Source organism: Hemitrygon akajei, chromosome 29 (genome assembly GCF_048418815.1).
Source record: "Hemitrygon akajei chromosome 29, sHemAka1.3, whole genome shotgun sequence".
NCBI lineage: Eukaryota > Metazoa > Chordata > Chondrichthyes > Myliobatiformes > Dasyatidae > Hemitrygon > Hemitrygon akajei.
Window position 1 is genome coordinate 48,260,854 of NC_133152.1, and position 22,725 is coordinate 48,283,578.

A 22,725-nucleotide genomic window follows, 5' to 3' on the forward strand; every position below is an offset into this window, starting at 1 on the left:
ACAGTAAGACTGAAAAACAGCTTCTTGCCAAGGGCCATTGTGCAGCTGAATAATGCTATACCCCGGCCTACCAATGGTCTTTGAGAGTTATGGACCATCGAAGTCAATTGTTGCATGTAAATACGGGAATTTTAAAAAAAAATTAAGCCATACTGCATATGCATCGTAAATCTTTGTTTTTGCACGGACTGGAGTGGCACCACAATCTTGCTGTCTTGAGCATTAACAATAAAGTTTTCAGTTAACTATAATACTATCCTGTCCCTTAATCCCCACATCTTTGCTTCATTGCATAAAATAGTTAACCATGAGGAACACTGGAAGTACAAATCTAAGCTGTCTTTATTGTCTTATGTCTGGGTGCCAGTTTTTCACCCAGAGAGATGTCAGGACTGGCTGAGGGAGGCGGGCATGTCTGGTGACCCAGTTAAGGAGCCATCTCGGATTCCTCAGTGTTGCCAGTGAAGAGAGGACGCACTGGTATTTCATAAGCTGTCAACATCCCATAAAATTCGAGGCGTTCATCGAGTATTTTCTGAAAAGTAAAACAATTATTAATTGTTTTCTATTAATAGTTGCTATCTATTTTCCCCTTGTGAATACTCAAAATATCAGAGCTAGAATTAGGTTTATTGTAACTGAAATGTGCAGTGAAATGTTGGTTTTGTTGCAGCAGTACAGTGCAGAATAGAAAAATTACTTCAAGTTACAATAAAAATATACTTAAAAATAATTGAAAAAAGAGAGCAAAATGGTGAGGTAGTGTTCATGGATTCATGGACTGCTCAGAAATCTGATGGTGGAGAGGAATTGAGTGTGTGATGGTGTCAGAAGCATGGGGATTCTTGCAGCTGCCCCCAACACGTCCTCAGACTGTGTTGGTCACTGATGCAAACTTTGTTTTGATGTACACATGACAAATAAAGCTAATTTTTAATCTTACTAATCAATTGTGATATTTTTAAATGGCAGAACAGGCTCAAGTGCCAAATGGCCTCCTCCTGCCCCCATTTAATTTTCTGAGAAAAGTTGTTGCAGTCAGATTGTGTATTTATGGTTTGCCAGTTAAATGTACCAGAAACACTGGGGGTCTTTTGTCAGACAGCAAGACCACAGTAATGTAGGAACTATCTTCAGTGGCTATTTGGTAACTCCGTATCTGCTTTACCTAATAAAGTAACCATTGAGTGTATGTTTGTGGTCTTCTGCTGCTGACGTGTTGTGCTTTCAGAGATGCTCTTCTGCACACCATTGTTGTAACGTGTGGTTACTTGAGTTACTATCACCTTCCTGCCAGATTGAACCAGTCTGACCATTCTCCTCTGACCTCTTTCATTAACAAGGCATTTTCACCCACAGAACTGCCCCTCACTGGACGTTTTCTTTTGCACCAGTTTCTGTAAACTGTAAAGACTGTTGTTTGTGGAAATCCCAGTAGGTATCAGTTTCTGAGATACTCTGGCAGCTCTTGGGCTGTATTCTCTGGAGTTCAGGAGAATGAGGGGGATCTCATAGAAACATTCCAAATGTTATAAGGCCTGAACAGATTAGATATAGCAAAGTTATTTCCCATGGTAGGGGATTCTAGGACAAGAGGGCACATCTTCAGGATTGAAGGATGTCCTTTTACAGCTTAGATGTGGAGAAATTACTTTAGTCAGAGGGTGGTAAATCTGTGGAATTTGTTGCCATGAGAGGTTGTGGAAGACAAGTCATTGGGTGTATTTAAGGCAGAGATAGTTTCTTGATTAGCCAGGGCATCAAAGGGTATGGGGTGAAAACGGAATTGGGGATGACTGGAGGAATTGGATCAGCCCATGATTGAATGGTGGATCAGACATGATGGGCTGAATGGCCTACTTCAGCTCCTATATCTTATGGTCTTATGATCTTGTACTCTAACCACCCCTTCTGGCACCAACAATTATTCTACGGTCAAAGATACTGAGATCACATTTCTTCTCAAATTCTGCTTTTTGGCCTGAACAACACCTGAACCTTTTGACCATTTCTGTGTGCTTTTATGCATTGAGTTGCTGATACAGGATCGGCTGATTAGATACTTGCATTAAAGAGCAGATGTACAGGTGTAATCAATAAAGTGGCCACTTGGCATACATCACCGAGGCCGAGAGACTGATGACACTGGGTCATTTAATTCTTACCCTGAAGGCTTGAAGTGTATCTTCGTCAGTAATCTCTGTGGTTGGCTGTTCCATCCCAGGAGCGCTGTAGATAGCTTGCACCATTCTACTGATGAACTTTTCCAACTGCAATTAAATATAAAGTTCACCATTAAAGTAACAGACAATCATTCACTGTCCAACAGATCTAACAATTTTCATTTATGGAAAATATTTAATGTTGAGAAGTATCTCAAAGTGCTTCTCAGGAGACTAACTGGAGCCTCCTCAGGCCTTGAGATGACTGAACTCCCTGCCACCACCTGGGTCTCATCACGCATGAAGCGCCAGTAGCGTTATACTGTTTACTTTTTAATTTGTGTTGTAAATGCATCTTTAATATGTTAATTTATTTGTAGTAACATTATTTTATGTATTATGTGCATGAGTTAAATGTACTGTGTCTTGTCTGGAGGAATGTTTCGTAAGGTAAATTGAATTGAATTGACTTTATTACTTATGTCCTTCATATACAGGAGGAGTAAAAATCTTTGTTACATCTCCGTCTAAATGTGCAATTTATAGTAATTTATAATAAATAGTATGTACAACAGAACAGTCAATATAACATGGAAATACAATTATATCAGCATGAATTAATCAGTCTGATGGCCAGGTGGAAGAAGCTGTCCCGGAGCCTGTTGGTCCTGGCTTTTATGCTGCGGTACCATTTCCTGGATGGTAGCAGCTGGAACAGTTTGTGGTTGGGCTGACTCAGGTCCCGGTGATCCTTTGGGCCCTTTTTACACACCTGTCTTTGTAAATGTCCTGTATCGTGAGGAGTTCACATCTACAGACGCACTGGGCTGCTCGCACCACTCTCTGCAGAGTCCTGCGATTAAGGGAGGTACAGTTCCCATACCAGGCAGTGATGCAGCCAGTCAGGGTGCTCTCAATTGTGCCCCTGTAGAAAGTTCTGAGGATACATGAGTATCACAATAAACCTAAACTTGAACTTGAAAATAGACATACTTTATCAGTCCAGATAAAGGGTCTCAGCCCGAAACATCGACCGTGTATTTCATCCCACAGAGGCTGCCTGCCTCACCAAGTTCCTTTGCTAATTGGTGATTTGCTGCACGTTGCAGTGTCTGCAGACTTCAGTAAGAGTGTGTCCAATAAGAGTCATGGAGTCAGAGGGGTAGCATATTAGTGTAACACTATTATGGTGCCAGCAACCTAGGGTCAATTCCCACCGCTGCGTGTAAGGAGTTGGCATGTTCTCCCCGTGACAGGGCAGATTTCCACTGGGTGCTCCGGTTTCCTTCCACAGTCCAAACGTACTGGTTAGTTGGTTGTAATTGGGCTATGCAGACTCGCTGGGAGGGCCTGTTACCATGCTGTATCCAATATAAAACAAAAAAAACTACAAGGCACTTGGAAGACATTCTGGGCCAAACTTGGAAAGATTATGAGAATGGATAAAGAAATGTTAGATGGTATACAGTGTAGGGAAGCATAAGGTCACACACTTTTGTAGAAGGAATAAAGGCATAGCCTACTTTCCAAATGGGGAGAATATTTAAAAATTGGAGATGCAAAGGGACTTGGGAGTCCTAGTGCAGGTTTCCCTAAAGCAGGGGTTCACAACCTTTATTATGCCTTGGACCAATACCATTAACCGAGGGGTCTTTAGACATCAGGTTGTGAACCCCTGCTCTAAAGGTTAACTTGCAAGTTGAGTCGGTGGTGAGGAAGGCACATGCAATGTTAGCATCCATTTCAAGAGAACTAGAATATACTGTAAGAACAAGGATGTAATGTTGAGGCTTTTTAAGGTACTGGTCAGACCAAGTTTGGAGTACTGAGAGCGGTTTTGGGCCCTGTTGGTGCTGGTGTTGGAGGAGGTCCGGAGGAGGCTCATGAGAATGATACTTGGAATGAAAGGGTTATGCATTGGAGTTATAAAACATAACAGTAGGGACAAGGACATTTTAAATGAACCCAAGATGACTACCTGCCTGTTGAAATGCAATGAGACGTTTGAGGTAAAAAGAATTGCATCATTATTGGAGAAGACAGTTGAGTTAAAAAAAGGCGGAAAACAGACATACAAGATTTGTTCGAAATGTTTTACACCCCAAACAGACTCAAGGACTCTCTGTCAATCTATGCATAATTTTCTCTGCATCAGTAAGGGAACACGATAAAGGCTATATGGCATTCACTTCCATCACTCATAACGTGACACGATTGCACCTATACTGTAAGACAAGATGTCAGAGGCAAGCATCACTGGACAATGTGGAAGGTTTATGAAGGATAGGCTAATCTGACCTAAGGCCAGAACGATTCAGTGGAAATGGATGTCATTCACTTTACCAAAATAACGAATCCAACTTCTGAAAATTCCTGAGACTAATCAGGTGCCATTCCAAAATCGGGGTGAGATACTTGATTTGAAAATGATTCTTTGGACCAGGACGGAAGGGTGAAACGCTGAGCTGGTGGCTGGGGTATGGGGAGGGGAGGAGGATCGTACCCTGGCGCTGGTCACCTGCAGCTCCACTAGCTGCTCCTGGAGGTTTCGCCGGAGCATCTGGTTTTCTGCCTTGATGCTGTCACACTGCTCCTGCAGCTGCCGTCTCCTTGCCTCCTCTGCACAACTGTGCAGCTGCAGCTTGCCCACCTCCTCCTTCAGCTTCACTGCAGTGTCTGTACTCCCTGTTGCCTCCTCCTGCAGTCTGGTAACTAGCTGATAGGGAAAGCAGAGTTCAGATTCAGAAGACCAAAAGGCGATAAGAAATAGGAGCTACTTAGGCCATTCGGCCCATTCAGTCTACCCTGCTATTCCATCATGGCAGATTTATTTTCCCTTTCAATCCCATTCTCCTGCCTTCTCTCCGTAACATTTGAAACCCTGATTAATCAAGAACTGCCGACCTCCACTTTAAATATACGTAGTAACTTTGTCTAATCTACATGGAGCACCATTGTAGGAAAGCAGCATCAGTGATACCCCCCCCACTACACCCCCAGGTCGTGCTCTCTTCTCACTGCTGCCATCAGGAAGGAGGGACGAGAGCCTCAGGACCCACACCACCAGGTTCAGGAACAGTTATTGCCCCTCAACCATCAGGCTCCTGAACCAGAGTAGATAACTTCACTCACCCCAACATTCAACTGTTCCTACAACCTATGGACTCATGATTTTTCATCTTATGTTCTCACAATTTATTGCTTATTTATTATTTTTTTCTGTTTTTTATTTTTGTATTTGCACAATTTGTTGTCTTGCACCCTGGTTGTTGTCTGTTTTTTGTGTGGTTTTTCAATAATTCTATTGCTTTTCTTCATATTACAAATGCCCACAAGAAAATGTATCTCAGGTTTGTATACGGTGAGATATATGCACTTTAGTATAAATTTGCATTGATATTTGAACTTTGAACATGGACTTAGACACTGGACCTCAGACCCTCAGCACATTTCCCAATCCCACAGTGGCAGGTCACTCCTGACTGAGCTTTGAAGTCAATAATTAACTTTCTCAAATTTCATCACAATGCTGCATGAACAGATACACTTAAACACAAGAGATTCTGCAGATGCTGGAACTCCAGAACAACACACACAAAGTGCTGGAGGAACTCAGCAGGTCAGGCAGCATCTATGGAGAAGAATAAATAGTCGATGTTTTGGGTAATGACCTCTCATCTGGACTGGAAAGGAAGGGGGAAGTTGCCAGAATAAGTAGGTTAGGGAGGAGAAGGACAAGCTGGAAGGTGATAGGTGAAGCCAGGTGAGTGGGGGAGGAGAGATGATGTGAGAGGCCAGGAGGTGGTAGGTGGAAAAGGCCAAGGGATGGAGAAGGAACAACAGTTAATTTTAAGGGATAGAAATGCTTTCACACAAGAATGATTTTCTGTGTGAATCTATGGAATTCATTGCTACAGACAGCTGTGGAGGCCAAATCATTAGGTATATTTAAAGCAGTGGTTGATAGATTAGTCAGGGTGGCAAAGGTTATGGGGTGAAGGCAGGAGAATGGGGTTGAGAGGTATAATAAGTTAGTCATGACTGAATGGCGGAGCAGACTCAACAGACCGGATGGCCTAAGTCTGCTCCTATGTCGTATGGAGTTATAGTGCTGGACTCAAGGAGCCGGTGGATTTTGGGGATACTGCCCCCATGAGTGTAAGGGATGAAGTTTGCAGGTACTTACCTCCCTGAGCTTGATGTTTTCACTCTGTAGGTCTGCCACCACCTTAATCTGGGTATTTTCCTCCCGCAGGCTGGAGAACTGTACAGGGGAGAAATCGGACTCACTGTAGAAGATTAAATCCCAAATACTTCAGTCTCTCAGGTAACCTGTCTGCATGGATATGGAGTCATCACAGAATACAACCATTTGGCCCATCTAGTCTCTGCTGACCATGATGCTTATCCACACTAATCCCATTTCCCCACATTAGGCCTGTATCCCACAACATCTTTCCTGCCCATGTACTTGTTCAACAGTTTTTCAAACATTACAATGTTTTGGGTGGGTGGGAGTTATCCTTCTGTGAGGTTGTGGGTGGGGTGTGGGTATATAGTCTCTCAATGAGATGATGGGAGGGTGGTTGTCCCTCTGAGTGGTAATGGAGTGGGGTGGGTGTGAACATTGTGGGGGGTATGGGAGGTTGACTCTCTGCAAGTTTGTGGGGTGTGGGGAAATGTCTGTCTGTGAGGTTGTGGTCAGTTGTGATGTCCAGCCTGGTAACCACTGATCGTGGTGGCCAGAGCAATGACTCTCACCTTGCTGGACATGTCCTGTAGCTGGGAACATCTCTCACTCAGTTCCTTTTGCAGTTTCGCCACCACAGCCCCTGAATTCCTCAGCTGATCCTCAGCATGGGAGAGTTTTCTGATCAGAGTACTGAGTGTCCCTGTGAGAAAGAGCTGTCAGCTTCCTGAACATGTAACATCCTGGTGGCAGACAGGAACCCTCTGAACTGCCCAACGCATCACCGGCACCAGCCTACTCACCACCAAGGACACATACACAGAAAGGTGCTGGAAAAGGGCCAGTAACATCATGAAGGATCCCACCCACCCTGCTCATGGACTGTTTGCCCCACTCCCATCAGGGAGGAGGCTACGTAGCATCCACACCAGAACCACCAGACTCAAAAACAGTTACTTTCCCCAAGCAGTAAGGCTGATGAACACCTCCACCCACTAACCCACCCCTCCACACCCCCAACCACCACTACTTTATCATTTCCTGTCAGAGTCACCTTGTGTACAGACACTCCTGTGCCTAGCATCACTTTTTATTCATTTATAGGATGTGAGCTTCACCAGCTAAGCTAGCACTAATTGCCCATCACTAGTTGGCCTTGAGAAGGTTGTGATGAGCTGCCTTCTTGAACCGCTACAGTCCCTGATGTGTAGATACACCCACAGTGCTGTTAGGGAGGGAATTCCATGATTTTGAACCAGTGATAATGAAGGAACAGCTATATGTTTCCAAGTCAGGATGGTGAGTGACTTGGAGGGGGATTTCCAAGTGGTGGTGTTCCCAGGTATCTGCTGTTCCCATCCTTCTGGATGGTAGTGGTTATGGGTCTGGAAGGTGTTGCCATGGGAACTTTGGTGTGTTGTTGCAGTGCATCTTGTAGATAGTACACGCTGCTACAACTGTTAGTTAATGGTGGAGGGACTGGATGCTTGTGGAAGGGGTACCAATCAAGTGGGCTGCCTTGTACTGGATGGTGTCAAGTTTCCTGAGTGTTGATGGAGTTGCACTCATCCAGGCGAGTGGCGAGTATTCCATTACACTCCTGACCTGAGCCTTGTAGATGGTGGACAGGCTTTGGGGAGTCAGGAGGTGAGTTACGTGCTGTAGGATTCCTAGCCTTTGGCCTGCTGTGGTAGCAATGGTGTTTATATGGACATACAATCAATCGATGTATTAAGCTATCCTATCTATTTATTTATTGTGTTTTTATTTTATTAGAGGTTGAGTAACCCTTATCCAAAATGCTTGGGGCGGGAAGTGTTCTGGATTTTGTTTTTTTTCAGACTTTGGAAAATATAATGAGATTGCTTAGGATCACCATCATTTCCAACTCTAAATTTATGTGCTACCAGTAAGCAGTCTTTGTCTTACACTTGTTGATCACATATATGTACTAAACAGTAAAAATTGTTACATATTGTAAATTACATATTATATTGCAAGAATTTACAATATAATGAAAATATAATGTATCCAGGGTAACAAAAGCAGTTCAGCGGCATCGGGAGAGACCTGAATCAGCTATTGTACAAAAACAAACAACTACAGGCTTTCAGTCTCCACCTGCGATGCTGTGTCTTGATTAAAAGGTTACAGTACACCATATTTGTAATTTAATTTTTTTAGGTTTTATGTAAGATATTAAAAAAATCAACATTGTAGACTTGTTTCAGTGTTAGATTTGTATCAGCGGTGATCTACACAAACTCATCAATGAATTTTTCTGCTGCTTCAAGATCAGCAGACACCTTATCTTTACATTTTTTTAAATCATTAAAAATTTTATGCCGTGACTTCCCTTAAATTTCTGTAACCAACCTGGTTGTTTTAATTGCTAATGTTCATAATTACTTTTAATTTTCAGTTCATCGTGATAGATCTTTCCTTGTTCCATGATCAGCATACCGTTAAGTGATGCAGAGAATCCACTCTTTCAATACACGATCGAGATCTTCATTTTTTGCTCTATGCTGTGTTTTACTATTTTCATTAATTTCTAGTCATTACATATGCAAGGTCACTTTTCAGGATTGTCTGTGGTGTGCGTTGACCTGTGCATCGCCTGGGAACCTTCCCAGTACCTTGTGGAATTTTCCATTTGTGATGCCATGTCAGCATTCAGACAGATTTTAGTTTTCAGAGTATGGATTTTCAGATAAGGGGTACTGAACCTGTATTGTGCTCTTTATCTTATTGTGTTTTGTTTGTGCTGCATTGGATCTGGAGCAACAATTATTTTATTCTTCTTTACACTTGTGTACTTGAAATGACATTAAACAATCTTGAATCATGACATCGTCCTCTGCTTTTATTTCAGAAGCAAATCCAAGGAGTAATGCGAGGTACACTTTATGTCTGTTTCAAAGGTCATCCGACCCCAATGGAGATGAAAATGTACTCTGAATACACAGTGCACATTGTATATTCTTCAGGTGAATTTCCATCTCACCAGGTGATCTATCAAACCTACTCAAGTGGGAACCGTGTATTAATTTATAAATTCAGGACCTATCACTGACTGATTCTTAATGATTCCGGGAAGTAAAGAGTTAATGTACAAGGAGTATTTGATAGCTCTGGGCCTGTACTCACTGATGTTTTGAAGAATGGTGGGGGGTGGGGGGAATATCGTTAAAACCCATCGAATGTTGAAAGGCCAGATAAAGTGGATGTGGAGGGGATGTTTCTTCTGGTGGGGGAGTCTTGGACTAGAGGGCACAGCCTCAGAATAGAGGAACGTCCATTTAGAACAGAGATGAGGAGGAATTTCTTCAGCCAGAGGATGCTGAATCTGTGGGATTTATTGCCACAGATGGCTGTGGAAGCCAAGTCATTGTGTATATTTAAAGCAGAAGTTCATGGTTTCTTGATTAGTCAAAGGGTACAAGGTCATGGGGAGAAGGCAGGAGAATGGGGTTGAGTGGGATAATAAATCAGCCAAATGTAATGGTAAAACAGACTCAATGGGCCAAATAGTCTAATTCTGTTCATATGTCTTGCGGTAGTGTAATGCTATTACAATGTCAGTGACCTGGGTTCAATTACAGCCACTGTCTGTAATGAGTGTGATGGCGTGGGCTTCCTCTGGGTGCTCTGATTCCTCTCACATTCCAAAGATGTGCCGGTTTGGAGGTTAATCGATCTCGTGGGTGTATTGGATGACATGGGCTCGTTGAGCCTGAAGGGCCTGTACCATGCTCTATCTCTAAATAAAATAAATAAATAGTTAAAAAGCTCAGCAGGTGGACCACACTGTCTCAGAGAATGGCACTTACTGACCACTCATAAACCATGAAATGGGATCTCTGGTAAAAGCATGGATTGTTTTTGGGACTGCGGTCACAGGTTGGAATCATTCTACTCAGTGCCCTGACCTCGGCTGCTTCCTCCACAGACACTGCCTGATCTGCCGGGAATCTACCTGTGACCCTTACCTGTTGACATATTATAGCTCTCTTCCATTTCTTTCACCTTCTCTTCCAGCTCCATGTTCCTGATTAGCAACACTTTCACTGCCTCATCTTCTGACGTGAACGATTCACCTTCCTCCCGGTCTGTAGATTTCACTGAGCTGACCGATTTGATTGAGTCAGATGGAAGGTGCCCCTCAGACCCTCTGTATTCGTCCTCTTCCGAACTTGATTTGCTTTCTTCCTGCTCGCCCTGGCTCTCTGGTTTGGTCTCCTCATCTGATTTCTCTGCTGATGCCTCGGGAAGCTGGAAACATTATCAATGTATGTCCCATCAGTGAAATTGTACAGGACATAATCTTCTTCACATGAAGTTCAATGTATCTGATTTTCTGAACTTGGGCTGTGTCTGGTACTAACACCCACTCCAATTCCAATTCTGATCTATGTATCACGTGTACATCAAAACATACAGTGAAATACATCTTTTGCGTTAACAACCAACACAAAAGATTGTGGATGTGGCAACCCGCAAGTGCCACCCCATATTCCAGTGCCAACACAGCACACCCACAATGTTCTTCAGAACAACACAACAGCAGCAAACGTCCATTTAGAACAGGGATGAGGAGGACAGTGGTGAATCTGTGGAATTCATTGCCACAGATACCTGTGGAGGCCAAGCCATTGAGTATATTTAAAGCCGTGGTTGATAGGTTCTTGATCAGTCAGGGCATCAAAGGTTACCTGGAGCAGGCAGGATAATGGGGTTGAGAGGGAAAATAAATAAGCCATGATGGAATGGCTAAGCAGATTCAATGGGCTGAATGGCTCTAATTCTGCTCTTATGCCTTATGGTATTATGGTGAAAGTAAGTCCCCTTTCTCCTTACTCAATGAACAGGACTCTTGAAAAAGGATCTCAGTCTGAAACATCAGCTTTTATTCCCCTCCATAGAAGCTGCCTGGCTGACTGAGTTCCTCGAGCACATTTTGTGCTTTGCTCAAGATTCCCAGCATCTGCTGAATCTCTTGTGTTTATGCTTTTCGCTGTACGTTTCAATGTACTGACAAGACAAATAAAGCTTATCTTTAATCTTTGTACAGTGGATTCCGGTTAATTAGGCCATCAGTTAATTGGAGCAGCGGCTTATTTGGGATACCTCTTAAAGAACAAAAGACAGTTTAAAACAAAAAGCTGGGATTCCCTTCATTTATTTGAGACACTATGCCACTTAACTGGGACAGGAGAATGTTGCTGAACAGTTTCTAACTAGTGTCAGTCACATGCACACGTGTGGCTGTAAGACACCACACTGCTTACAGCAAACGGCTTTTAAACAGCATCAGTTGTAGTGTTTGTGTTATGTTATCCACTTGGGCTGGTGGACGCCGATTCAAAAAGACAGTGATTTTTGATCATTTTGGTTTTTTTTATTTTGAAGGCAATCCATTATCTGCACTAGGTGTCTGTGCTGTTCCAGTCTCAACCTATTAACTTGCTAACCAGTGTGTCTGGACTGTGAGAGGAAACTCAGGCATTCTACGGGGGCGGGGGTGGATGTACAGACTCACACACTCCTTACAGAGGATACTGGGATTGAACTCTTGAACTTTGATGCCCCAACTGTAGTAGTCATGCTAACCTCTACGCCTTTACGCTACCGTGGATTAGCTCCTACCGGAGTCATTGCTAGCTTTACCCCAGAGGACTCATACTTTACCTACCTCCTTTGTAACTTCTTGTTCCAATGGGTTTGACTCTCCTTCGACATTTGTCACCATGTCGAGCACAGCAAGGTTGACATCGTCTCTCAGCAATCGGATCTCCAGTCCAAGCTGCCATATCTGGTCTCTCAAATCAGCAATGATCACGTCCTTTTGCTTGCTCTCCTCTTGAGTTGCTTTAAGGATTTCCAGCTGAATTCGTATTGGGCACAGAGACAGCACCTAAAGGCACGAGTAACCATGGAACTGAGAGCAGTCGAGGACTTTCCGACCCAGCATATATTACACTTCATAATAATAGTTCAAGTAAAATTTATGGTCTCCATACTTGAGGAAGGATATATTGGCTTTGGAGGCAGTGCAGGGGCGGTTCACCAGGTTGATTCCAGAGATGAAGGGGTTAACCTATGAGGAGAGATTGAGTCACCAGGGGCTATACTCTATGGAATTCAGAAGAATGAGAGAGGATCTTATGGAAACATACAAAATTTTGAAAGAGATAGATAAGATAGAAGTAGAAAAATTGTTTCCATTGGTAGGTGAGACTAGAACTAGGGACATTGCCTCAAGATTCAGGGGAGAAGATTTAGGATGAAGATGAGGAGTAACTGTTTTTCCCAGAGAGTGGTGAATCTGTGGAATTCTCTGACCAGGGAAGCAGTTGAGGCTTCTTCACTAAATATATTTAAGATACAGTTAGATGGATTTTTACATAGTAAGGGAATTAAGGGTTATGGGGAAAAGGCAGGTAGATGGAGCTAAGTTTACGGACAGGTTAGCCATGATCTTATTGACTGGCAGGGCAGGCTCGATGGGCCGGATGGCCTACTCCTGCTCCTATTTCTTATGTTTATTATCAAAGTACATATATGTCACCATATACAACCCTGAGATTCATTTTCTTGCAGGCTTTACAGTAAATACACGAAACCCAATGGACTCCCTGATAATAATAATATCACGTATTTGCAGAGCTCTTTCCATACAGGCGGCTGTTCAAAGTTCTTTACAACGGGATGAAAGTGCAAAGAGCGGTGGGGAGGACTGCAGTAGTAACAGGAGATCCAATAGTTAGAGGAATAGAGATGAGAAAGGAGCACCCAGATGGTATGTTGCTTCTCAGGTGCCAGTGTCAGGGACATCTCGGCTTTCTAAAGGGTGAGGGTGAGCAGCCAGAAGTCTTGGTATATATTGGCACCAGTGACACGGGTCGGAAAGGCAGGGAGGTCCTGAAGAGAGATTTTAGGGAGCTAGGTAGAAAGTTGAAAAGCAGGACCTCAAGGGTAGTAATCTCTGGATTGCTGCCTATGCCATGTGGCATTGAGGGTGTGAATAGGAGTATTTGGCTGATAAATGCGTGGCTAAGGAACTGGTGCAGGGGCAGGGTTTCAGATTTCTGGATAACTGGGATCTCTTCTGGAGAAGACATGACCTGTACAAAAGAGACAGGTTACATCTGAACCCAAGGAGAACCAATATCCTTACAGGCGGGTTTATTAGAGCTGTTTGGGATGGCCCAAACTAATCTGGCAGGGGGATGGGAACCAGAATGATAGGGCTGAGGACTGGGCAGTTGGTTTACATAGGCAGTTTGTAGAGAGACTGCTAGCAAGGACAGGCTGATGATAGGGCAAAGTTGCAGTCAACGGGATGAATTACAAGGTAAAAGGAGGACAAACAGAAAGGGTGATGAATGCAGGGCTTAAGGTGTTATATCTGAATGCATGCAGTTTATGGAATAAGGTAGATTAAATTGTAGCACAGTTAGAGAGTGGCAGGTCTGATGTTGTGTCTGAAAGAAGGTTACAGTTGGGAGCTTAACGTCCAAGGATCCACAATGTACAGATAAGACAGGCATGTCAGCAGAGGGGGTGGGGTGGCTCTGTTGGTAAAAAATGAAATGAAATGATTAGAAAGAGAAGACATAGGATTGGAAGGTATAGAATTGTTGTGGGTAGAGCTTAGAAACTGCAAGGGTCGAAAGACCCTGATGGTAGTTATATACAGACCCCCAAACGTCAGCCAGGATATGGACTACAAATTACAACAGGAGACAGAAAAGGCTTGTCCAAAGGGCAGTGTTATAATAGTCATGGGATATTTCAATACACATGTAGATTGGGAGAATCTAATTAGCGCTGGATCCCAAGGGGGCAATTTGTTGAAAGCCTACAAGGTGGCTTTTTAGAGCAGCTTATGATTGAGCCCACTAGGGGATCAGTTATTCTGGATAGCTTATTGTGCAATGACCCAGAATTGATTAGAGAGCTTAAGGTAAAGGAACCCTTAGAGGCCAGCGATAACAACATGATATAATTCACCCATCAATTTGAGAAGGTGAAGATAAAGTCATATGTATCAGTATTACAGTGAAGTAAAGGGAAATTAGAGGCACAAGAGAGGAACTAGGCAAAGTTGACTGGAAGGGGACACTAGCAGGGCTGATGGCAGAGCGGTAATGGCTGGAGTTTCTGGGAGCAATTCAGGAGGTGCAGGATAGATACATCCCAAGGAAGAAAAAGTTTTCTAAAGGCAAGATGATGCAAACATGGCTGACAAGGGAAGTCTAAGCCAAACAGACGGCAATAAAGCAAAAATTAGTGGGAAGTTAGAGATTTGGGAAGCTTTTAAAAACCAACAGAAGGCAATTAAAAAAGTCATGAAGAGGGAAAAAATGGAATACAAAGGTAGCTAGCCAATAAGATTAGAGAGGATACCAAAAGTTTTCTTCAGATATACAAAGAGAAAAAGAGAGGTGAGAGTAGATATCAGATGGATGGAAAATTATACTGGAGAGGTAGTAATGGGGGACAACAAAATGGCAGATGAACTGAATAAGTATTTTGCATCAGTCTTCACTGTGGAAGACACTAAAAATATACTGGAAAATCGAGTGTCACGGGTCAGAAGTGAGTGAAGTTGCCAATACAGTACTAAGGAGAAGGTGCTTGGGAAACTGAAAGGTCTGAGGCAGATAAATCATCTAGACCAGATAGTCTACACCCCAGGGTTCTGAAGCAGGTGGCTGAGGAGATTTTGGAGGCACTAGCAATGATCTTTCAAGAATCAATGAATTCCGGCATGGTTCCGGAGGACTGGAAAATTGCAGATGTTGCTTCACTCTTCAAGAAGAGAGAGAAGCAGAAGAAAGGAAATGATAGGCCAATTAGTCTGACCTCAGTGGTTGGGAAGATGTTGGAGTTGACTGTTAAGGACGTGGTTTCAGGGTACCTGCATGCACATGATAAAATAGGCTGTAGTCAACATGGTTTCCTCAAGGGAAAATCTTGCTTGACAAATCTGTTGGATTTCTTTGAAGAAATAACAAACAGGTTGGACAAAGGAGAATTGACGGATGTTGTGTACTTGGATTTTCAGAAGGCCTTTGACAAAGTGCCACACATGAGGCTGCTTAACAAGCTATGAATCCATGGTATTATAAGAAAGATTTTAGCATGGATAAAGCAGTGGCTGATTGACAGGAGGCAAAGAGTGGGAATAAAGTTTGGCTGCTGGTGACAGGTGGTGTTCAGAGATTGTGTTGGGACTGATTTTTTTTAATGTAATATGTCAATGATTTGGATGACAGACTTGATAGATTTGTGGCCGAGTTTGTGAACAATATGAAGATTGGTGGAGGGGCATGTAGTGTTGAGGAAGCTGGGAGGTTGCAGAAGGGCTTAGATAGATTAGGGGAATGGGCCAGAGAGGTGTCAGATGGAATACAGTCAGTGTATGGCCATGCACTGTGGTAGAAGAAATAAAACTGTAGATTACTTTCTAAATGGAGAGAAAATTCAAAAATTTATGGAGCAAAGGGATTTGGAAGTCCTTGTGCAGAATTTCCTAAAGTTTAATTTGTAGGTTGATTCAGTGGTGAGGAAGGCAAATGCAATGTTAGCATTCACTTTGAGATGACTAGGATGTAATGCTGAGGCTGTATAAGGCACTGGTGAGGCCTCACTTGGAGTGTAACTAGCTGTTATCTAAGGATGTACTGGCATTGGAGAGTGTCCAGAGGAGGCTCATGAGAATGATTCTGGGAATGAATGTTTTACCATCTGAGGACCGTTTGATGGCTCTAGGCCTGTACTCACAGGAATTCAGAAGAATGGGGAGGGGGGATCTAATTGAAACCTGTTGAATGTTGAAAGGACTTGATAGAGTGGATGTGGAGAGGATGTTTCTTATGGTGAGGTGTCTAGGACCAGAGGGCACAGTTTCAGAATAGAGGGACGTCCATTTAGAACGGAGATGAGGAGGAGTTCCTTTAGCCAAAGGGTGGTGACTCTGTGGAATTTGTTGCCACAGGTGGCAGTACAGGGCAGGTCACTGGGTATACTTAAGGCAGAGCTTGATAGGTTCTTGATTAGTCAGGCATGAAGGGATATGGGGAGAAGACAGGAGGTTGGGGCTGAGAGAGAAATGGATCAACCATGATGAAATGACAGAGCAGATTTGATGGGCCAAATGGCCTGATTTTGCTCCGATACATTATGTCCTTACGTGTTTTTCATGGATTCTATTGTCTTTGTTTTGTGGCTGCCTACAAGAAAATGAACCTCACGTCTAATAAAGGCTGCATTCTCACGGATGGTCCCCAGCCTGGCTGTGAAAGGAGGAGGGTTGGGCTTGGGACTAGCAACCCCATCCCGTAAACACCCAGTGCTACAGAAACTCCATCAAAAGCTCCAGAGGCCTCATCACTGGAAGAGGAAAGATCTTCGAAGATTGGCTACACCTGGGGACAACTTGAACGACTGGCCCAGGACAGGGGACTCTGGTGAGCTGCTGTGCCCCAGAAGGAGAGATGGACTTAAGAAGAAGAGGAGAAGAACTAAAAGCTAGGTTTTTCAAAATCTCAGATTATTTAATTTAATTTAAAGTGCACCCTTCCACAGGTGATTTTGAATTGTCAGTCAAGGCCACTGGGTCACTGGAGTGGTAGTTTAAACATTCCACTCTGCAAGAGATTTGTTTCAATCTGTGAGCAAGTTGGACTTTATGAAGCAGATGTTGTGGAACATGTGATACTGGTCTTGCATTCAATATTTCTTTCTCACCTCTGTCTTCAGGCCATCTTCAGTCAATTTTGGAAGCTTTTCTGTCAAGTTCTCGACCTCCTTCTGGAGTGTTGCAATCTGTATGTCCTTTTTTGCAGATTCATCCTTAAGAGTGGAGATAAGTTCTATCTTCTCCTCCAGCAGTTCCATACACTTCTGCATACGTTAAACAGAAACAGTCATATTTTGGGTGACTGTGAGCTATTTTGTTGCATTGCAGTCACTGTAACAGCAGGAAGTGAAAAAATTAAGTAACAAACTATGACACTAATTTTAAATGCATCAATTATTAAAAATTGCAAAAGATGATCACCAATCAGTCTATGCATCAACAACCTACAGGCCACAACACTCAGGGACTTAAGACTATATTATTATTTTTGTCGTTATGTATTTCTCTGCTATCATAATTATACGTGCTGTCTGTTTTTTACCCTGGCCCCAGAGGAACGCTGTTTCATTTGGCTGTATTCATGTCTATGGTTGAATGACAGTTAAACTTAAGCTTGAACTTTCTGAACTTTGAACTTCATCTGTATGGTTGAATGACATTTAAACTTGAACTTCATGTAAGTTTGGACTCAATACTTTTGAGAATTATCTAATAGCCATGATTACCTGTTCATGGATCGTGGAGACAGACCAAGGGATGATGTTCCTGGAGGTTTCCCTCAGAGTTTCTTCACTCCAATCCAAGTGTATGACAACATTGCTGGGAGTCTGCACTCCACTGGCATGGGAGATGGTATTTTCATTTGCTGACAACAGGATTAAAGAAACAGAAGAAAGAATTAATGAGAATCAGATCAACACACACAAAATGTTGGAGGAACTCAACAGCTTGGGTGGTATCTATGGAGGGGAATAAATATTCAGCAATTTGGGCTGAGGCCCTTCATTAGGACTGGAAAGGAAGGGAGAAGATGCCAGAAGCAGTTGCAGTCTCCAAAAATTGTTTCATACAATTTGAGGTTCTTGGGGGTTTCAACAGTTTGTCTTGGACAAGACCATCATGCAACTTCAACCCTGCTCTCTCATTTTGAGGAGTTATAATGTTAAATCTTCTGCAACCACAGGGCAAGGAGACAGACACAGCTGGTTAGAATTGCTAAGAAAGTGCAGTGCAGGTAGACAATAAGGTGCAAGAGCCTTGAAGAGAAACAAGACTTCAACTTTCTCACATAAGAGGTCCATTCAAGAGTCTTATAAAAGTGGGTTAGAAACTGTCCTTGAACCTGCTGATGCACATCTTCAAGCTTTTGTATCTTCTGCTGATGGCAGAGAGGAGAAAAGAGCATGTCCAGGATGGGTGGGGTCTGCGATTCTGCAGGTTGCTTTCCTGAGGCAGGAGGAAGTGTACACTGTGTCCATGGAGGGGAGGCTGGTTTTTGTAGATGACCTAAGCTGTTTCCACAACTCTGCAGTTTCTTGTGGTCTTGGGAAGAGCAGATGCTGTACCAAGTTGTGATGCATCTCGATCAGATACTTTGATGGTCTATTGGGAAAAAGAGGATGAAGGTCAATTGGGACATGCAGGATTTCCTTAGCATCCTGAGGAAGTGTAGCTACTGGTGTCCTTTCTTTGCAGTAATATCAAACTGGCTGGACCAGCACAGGCTAAGACTGGCATTCTGAAAGTTTAATTGTAAAAGTTAAAATGATCAGAATCTGGTTTATTATCACTGGTGATCTAAGAGACCAGATATATAAGTATTTGGATAGACATGGACTGATGAAGGATAGACAGCATGGCCTTATGCCTGGTAGGTCATGTCTAACAATCTTATAGAGTTTATCAAGGAAATTTCCAGGGAAGTAGATGAAATCAAGGCAGTGGATGTTGCCTACATAGACTTTGGTAAGGTATTTGACAAAGTCCCACATGGGAGGTTGGTTAAGAAGGTTCAGCCGTTCGACATTCAGGATGAGGTAGTAAATTGGATTAGACATTGGCTTTGTGGGAGAAGCCAGACAGTGGTAGTAGAGAGTTGCCTCTCTGACTAGAGGCCTGTGACGAGTGGTGTGCCAGAGGGATCGGTGCTGGGTCCTTTGTTTGTCATCTATATTAATGACTTGGTGACAATGTGGTTAGCTAGATCAGAAAAATTTGCAGATGAAACCAAGATTTAGGGTATACTTGACGGTGAGGGAATCATGGCTTGCAGAGGGATCTGCATCAGCTGGAAAAATGGGCTGAAAAGTATCAGACGGAATTTAATGCAGTCAAGAATGAGGTTTTGCACTTCAGAATGAACAACCAGGGTAAGTCTTACACAGTAGGACACTAAGGAGTGTGGTAGAACAAAGGGATCTGGGAATACAGGTGTCTAATTCACAGAAAGTGACCTCACAGGTAGATAGGTTCGTAAAGAAAACTTTTGACACATTGGCCTTCATAAATCAAAGTATTGAGTACAGGAGATGGGATGTTATGTTGAAGTTGTATAGGATGTTGGGTGAGGCCTAGTTTGGAATACTGCGTGCACTTTTGGTCCTACCTATAGGAAAGATGTAAAAAAGGTTGAAAGGGTACAGAGAACACTGGCACAGATGTTACCTGGACTCGAGTACCTGAGTTATAAGGAAAGATCGAATATGTTAGGACTTAATTCTTTGGAAACTAGAAGGTTGAGAGGAGATTTGATAGAGGTAAACAAAATTATGAAGGATATAGACAGGGTAAATGCAAGCAGGCTTTTTCTACTGAGTTTGGCTGGGACTACAGTCAGAGGTCATAGGTTAAGGGTGAAAGGTGAAAAGTTTAAGGGGAACATGAAGGGAAACTTCTTCACTCAGAAGGTTGTGAGAGTGTGGAAAGAGCTGCAGCACACGTGATGCTGAAACGCTGACAATACTCTTTTCCATAGATTCTGTCTGGCCTGCTGAGTTCCTCCATTTTGTGTGTGTATTGATGCACGTGAGTTTAATTTCCACATTGAAGAGAAGTTTGGATACATACATGAATAGTAGTGATATGGAGGGCTATAGTCCCAGTGCAGATTGATGGGAATAGGCAGTTTAAATGCTTTTGGCATGATCTACATGGGCCAAAGAGTCTGTTTCTGTGCCTTCTCTATGACTCTGTGATTTTAAATGTGTCATGAAATTTCTGTTTTGTGACAATAAATAAAATGAACTATAAATTGCAATAAGATATATGTACATATAAATTAAGTAAGTGTGCTAAAAGAGAGCAAAATTAGTGAGGTAGTTTATTTATTTATTTAGAAATACAGTGCAGTACGGGCCCTCCCTGCCCAATGAGACGCACTGTCCAGCAACCCACTGATTTAACCCTAGCTTAATCACGGGACAATTTGCAACGACCAATTAACCTGCTAACCCGTACATCTTTATACTGTGGGAGGAAATCCATGTGCCCGCTGGAGGGAACATACAGACTTTCTTACAGAGGACACCGGAAATGAACCCTGAACTCTGATGCCCCAAGCTGTACAGTGTGTTTATGGGTTCACTGTCCATTCAGAAATCTGATAGCCAAGAGGAAAAAGCTGTTGCCCAGAGTTGAGCCTTTAGGCTCTCATATCTCCTCTCTGATGTGCAGGTGTAGTTTTATTCTCCATTTCAACATGTGGAGGAAAGTCATTGATCCCATCTGGGAGTGAAGCCGTTCATGATGTGATATTTGAATCTCTCAATCTTCGCTAAGTTAGCACCATTGATATATACGGGGGGGGGGGGGTGTACCCACCACCCCCTTCCTGAAATCAGAGACCAACTCTTTTCTTTTGTCTTGCTTAGTGAACAAATGAGGGTAAGTTTATTGACATGACATCATGCTACTTGGCTCTGTGATTCCTTGTGAAACTTGTATGGCACTATCGATAGTATTTCAACTGAAGCATTAGGAGTTTGAGGAGACTTGGTATGACACCAAAGACTCTTGCAAATTTCTACAGATGTACTGTAAAGAGTATTCTGATTATTGCATCACGGTCTTGTCTGGACAGATTATTGTACAGGATCGGAAAAAGCTGCAGAAAATTGTAAACTAATCTAGGTCCATCATGGGCACTAGCTCCACAGCATCAAGAGCATCTTTAAAGCGATGCCTCAAAAAGGTGGCATCCACCATTAAGGACCCACATCACCCAGAACATGCCCTCTTCTCAGTGCTACCATTAGGGAAGAGGTACGGGAGCCTGAAGACACACATAGGAAATGCTTCTTCCCCTCTGCCATCTGATTTCCGAATGGATAGTGAACCCACAAACACTACCTCAATGTTTTTTTCTTTTTTTGCTCTCTTTTTGTACTACTAATTTCATTTTATATATATATATGTGTGTGTGTGTGTGTATATATATATATATCTACATGTATTTCTTACTGTAATTTATAGTTTTTATTATTATCTATTGTAATGTACTGCTGCCAGTGAAGTATTGAACAAGAAGTGAATTTTACCACTGGCCACCAAGATCCAGCAAACCCTGAGATTTGCACAACAAATTTCACAACATATGCCAGTAATACTAAACCCGATTCTGATTCTGATTCATCGTCTGCAGGTTCGTTTGTTTTGAACCATGTCGTATGAATTGGGCAGTCACAGTCTTTGACCATGATTTTCTTGGCAAATTTTTCTACAGTAGTGCCTTTTTCTGTGCAATGCCTTTATAAGACAGATGATCCCAGCCATTATCAATGCTCTTCAGCAATTGTCTGCCTGTCGTCAGTAGTCACATAACCAGGACTCGTGAAGTGCACCAGTTGTCATATGACCATCCACCACCTGCTCCCATGGCTTCATGTGACCCTGATTGGGGGGTGGGGAGGGGCCACACCTTGCCCAAGGGTGACGTAGACTAGCGGAGAGAAGAAGTGCTTACACCTCCTTTGGTAGAGACATATTTCCACTCTGCCTCCCATATATAAGAACTTGTGCATATTGACAGTAAGCTTGACTTTAATTTTGATATTAGAACATTTCTATTCAAAGTTCAAAGTAAATTTATTATCAAAATATGTATATGTCACCAAATTCTACTCTGAGATTCATTTACTTGCAGGCATTCACATTGAGGCCAAAGGGCCTGTTCCTGTGCTATACTGTTCTTTGTTCCATGTTCTGTATTAACAAAGAAGTACAATAGAATCAATGAAAATCTACTCACAGAGATGGGCACACACAATATGCAAAAAGAAGACAAACCATAAATGCAAAAAGAAAAGGGCACAGTGAAATGAATAAGAAATTGTCCCAGTCCACATTTTGCCTCACCTCTCTGTAATAGGGGAAGATGTCCCAATTATTGCTACAGACATCAAGTGCAATTTGCTTTATTATCTGATCTGAAAAGAATTTGAAAAGAAAAGTTCCTGGAATCTTACCAATGGGCAGATCACTCTTCTCAGGTACGCGGTATATCCAGTTCTTACTCTGTAAAAAACATAATATTGGTAGTGGAGTCAGCTGAGGTCAATTCTCCTCCAATATGCTCAATGTACTGATGTGGAGATATAGTGCCTCACTGCCAGTGGACCTAATGCTTGGAAACCCTTACCCATGGGAGTACCTTCACTGCAGGGACTCACCCAGCCCTCTCAGGGACAGAGGAAGTTTATGGAATGACCCTGGGAATGAAAGGGTTA

At 42.7% G+C, this 22,725-nt stretch overlaps 1 protein-coding gene across 1 annotated transcript in view; it reads right to left on the reverse strand.

Annotated features, from left to right (window-relative positions):
- Nucleotides 1-192: 192 nt before the first annotated feature.
- Nucleotides 193-22,725, reverse strand: part of LOC140718539 (uncharacterized) — a 30,482-nt gene continuing 7,949 nt past the window's right edge. The window contains exons 3-11 of the mRNA XM_073032501.1: nucleotides 17,110-17,265; nucleotides 13,345-13,392; nucleotides 12,047-12,241; nucleotides 10,344-10,626; nucleotides 6,924-7,054; nucleotides 6,349-6,426; nucleotides 4,666-4,878; nucleotides 2,166-2,270; nucleotides 193-535 (exon numbers count right to left, since the gene is read on the reverse strand). Coding sequence (XP_072888602.1) covers nucleotides 428-535; nucleotides 2,166-2,270; nucleotides 4,666-4,878; nucleotides 6,349-6,426; nucleotides 6,924-7,054; nucleotides 10,344-10,626; nucleotides 12,047-12,241; nucleotides 13,345-13,392; nucleotides 17,110-17,265 — 1,317 coding nt within the window. The 3' untranslated portion in view covers nucleotides 193-427. The remainder of the gene's footprint in view (nucleotides 536-2,165; nucleotides 2,271-4,665; nucleotides 4,879-6,348; nucleotides 6,427-6,923; nucleotides 7,055-10,343; nucleotides 10,627-12,046; nucleotides 12,242-13,344; nucleotides 13,393-17,109; nucleotides 17,266-22,725) is intronic.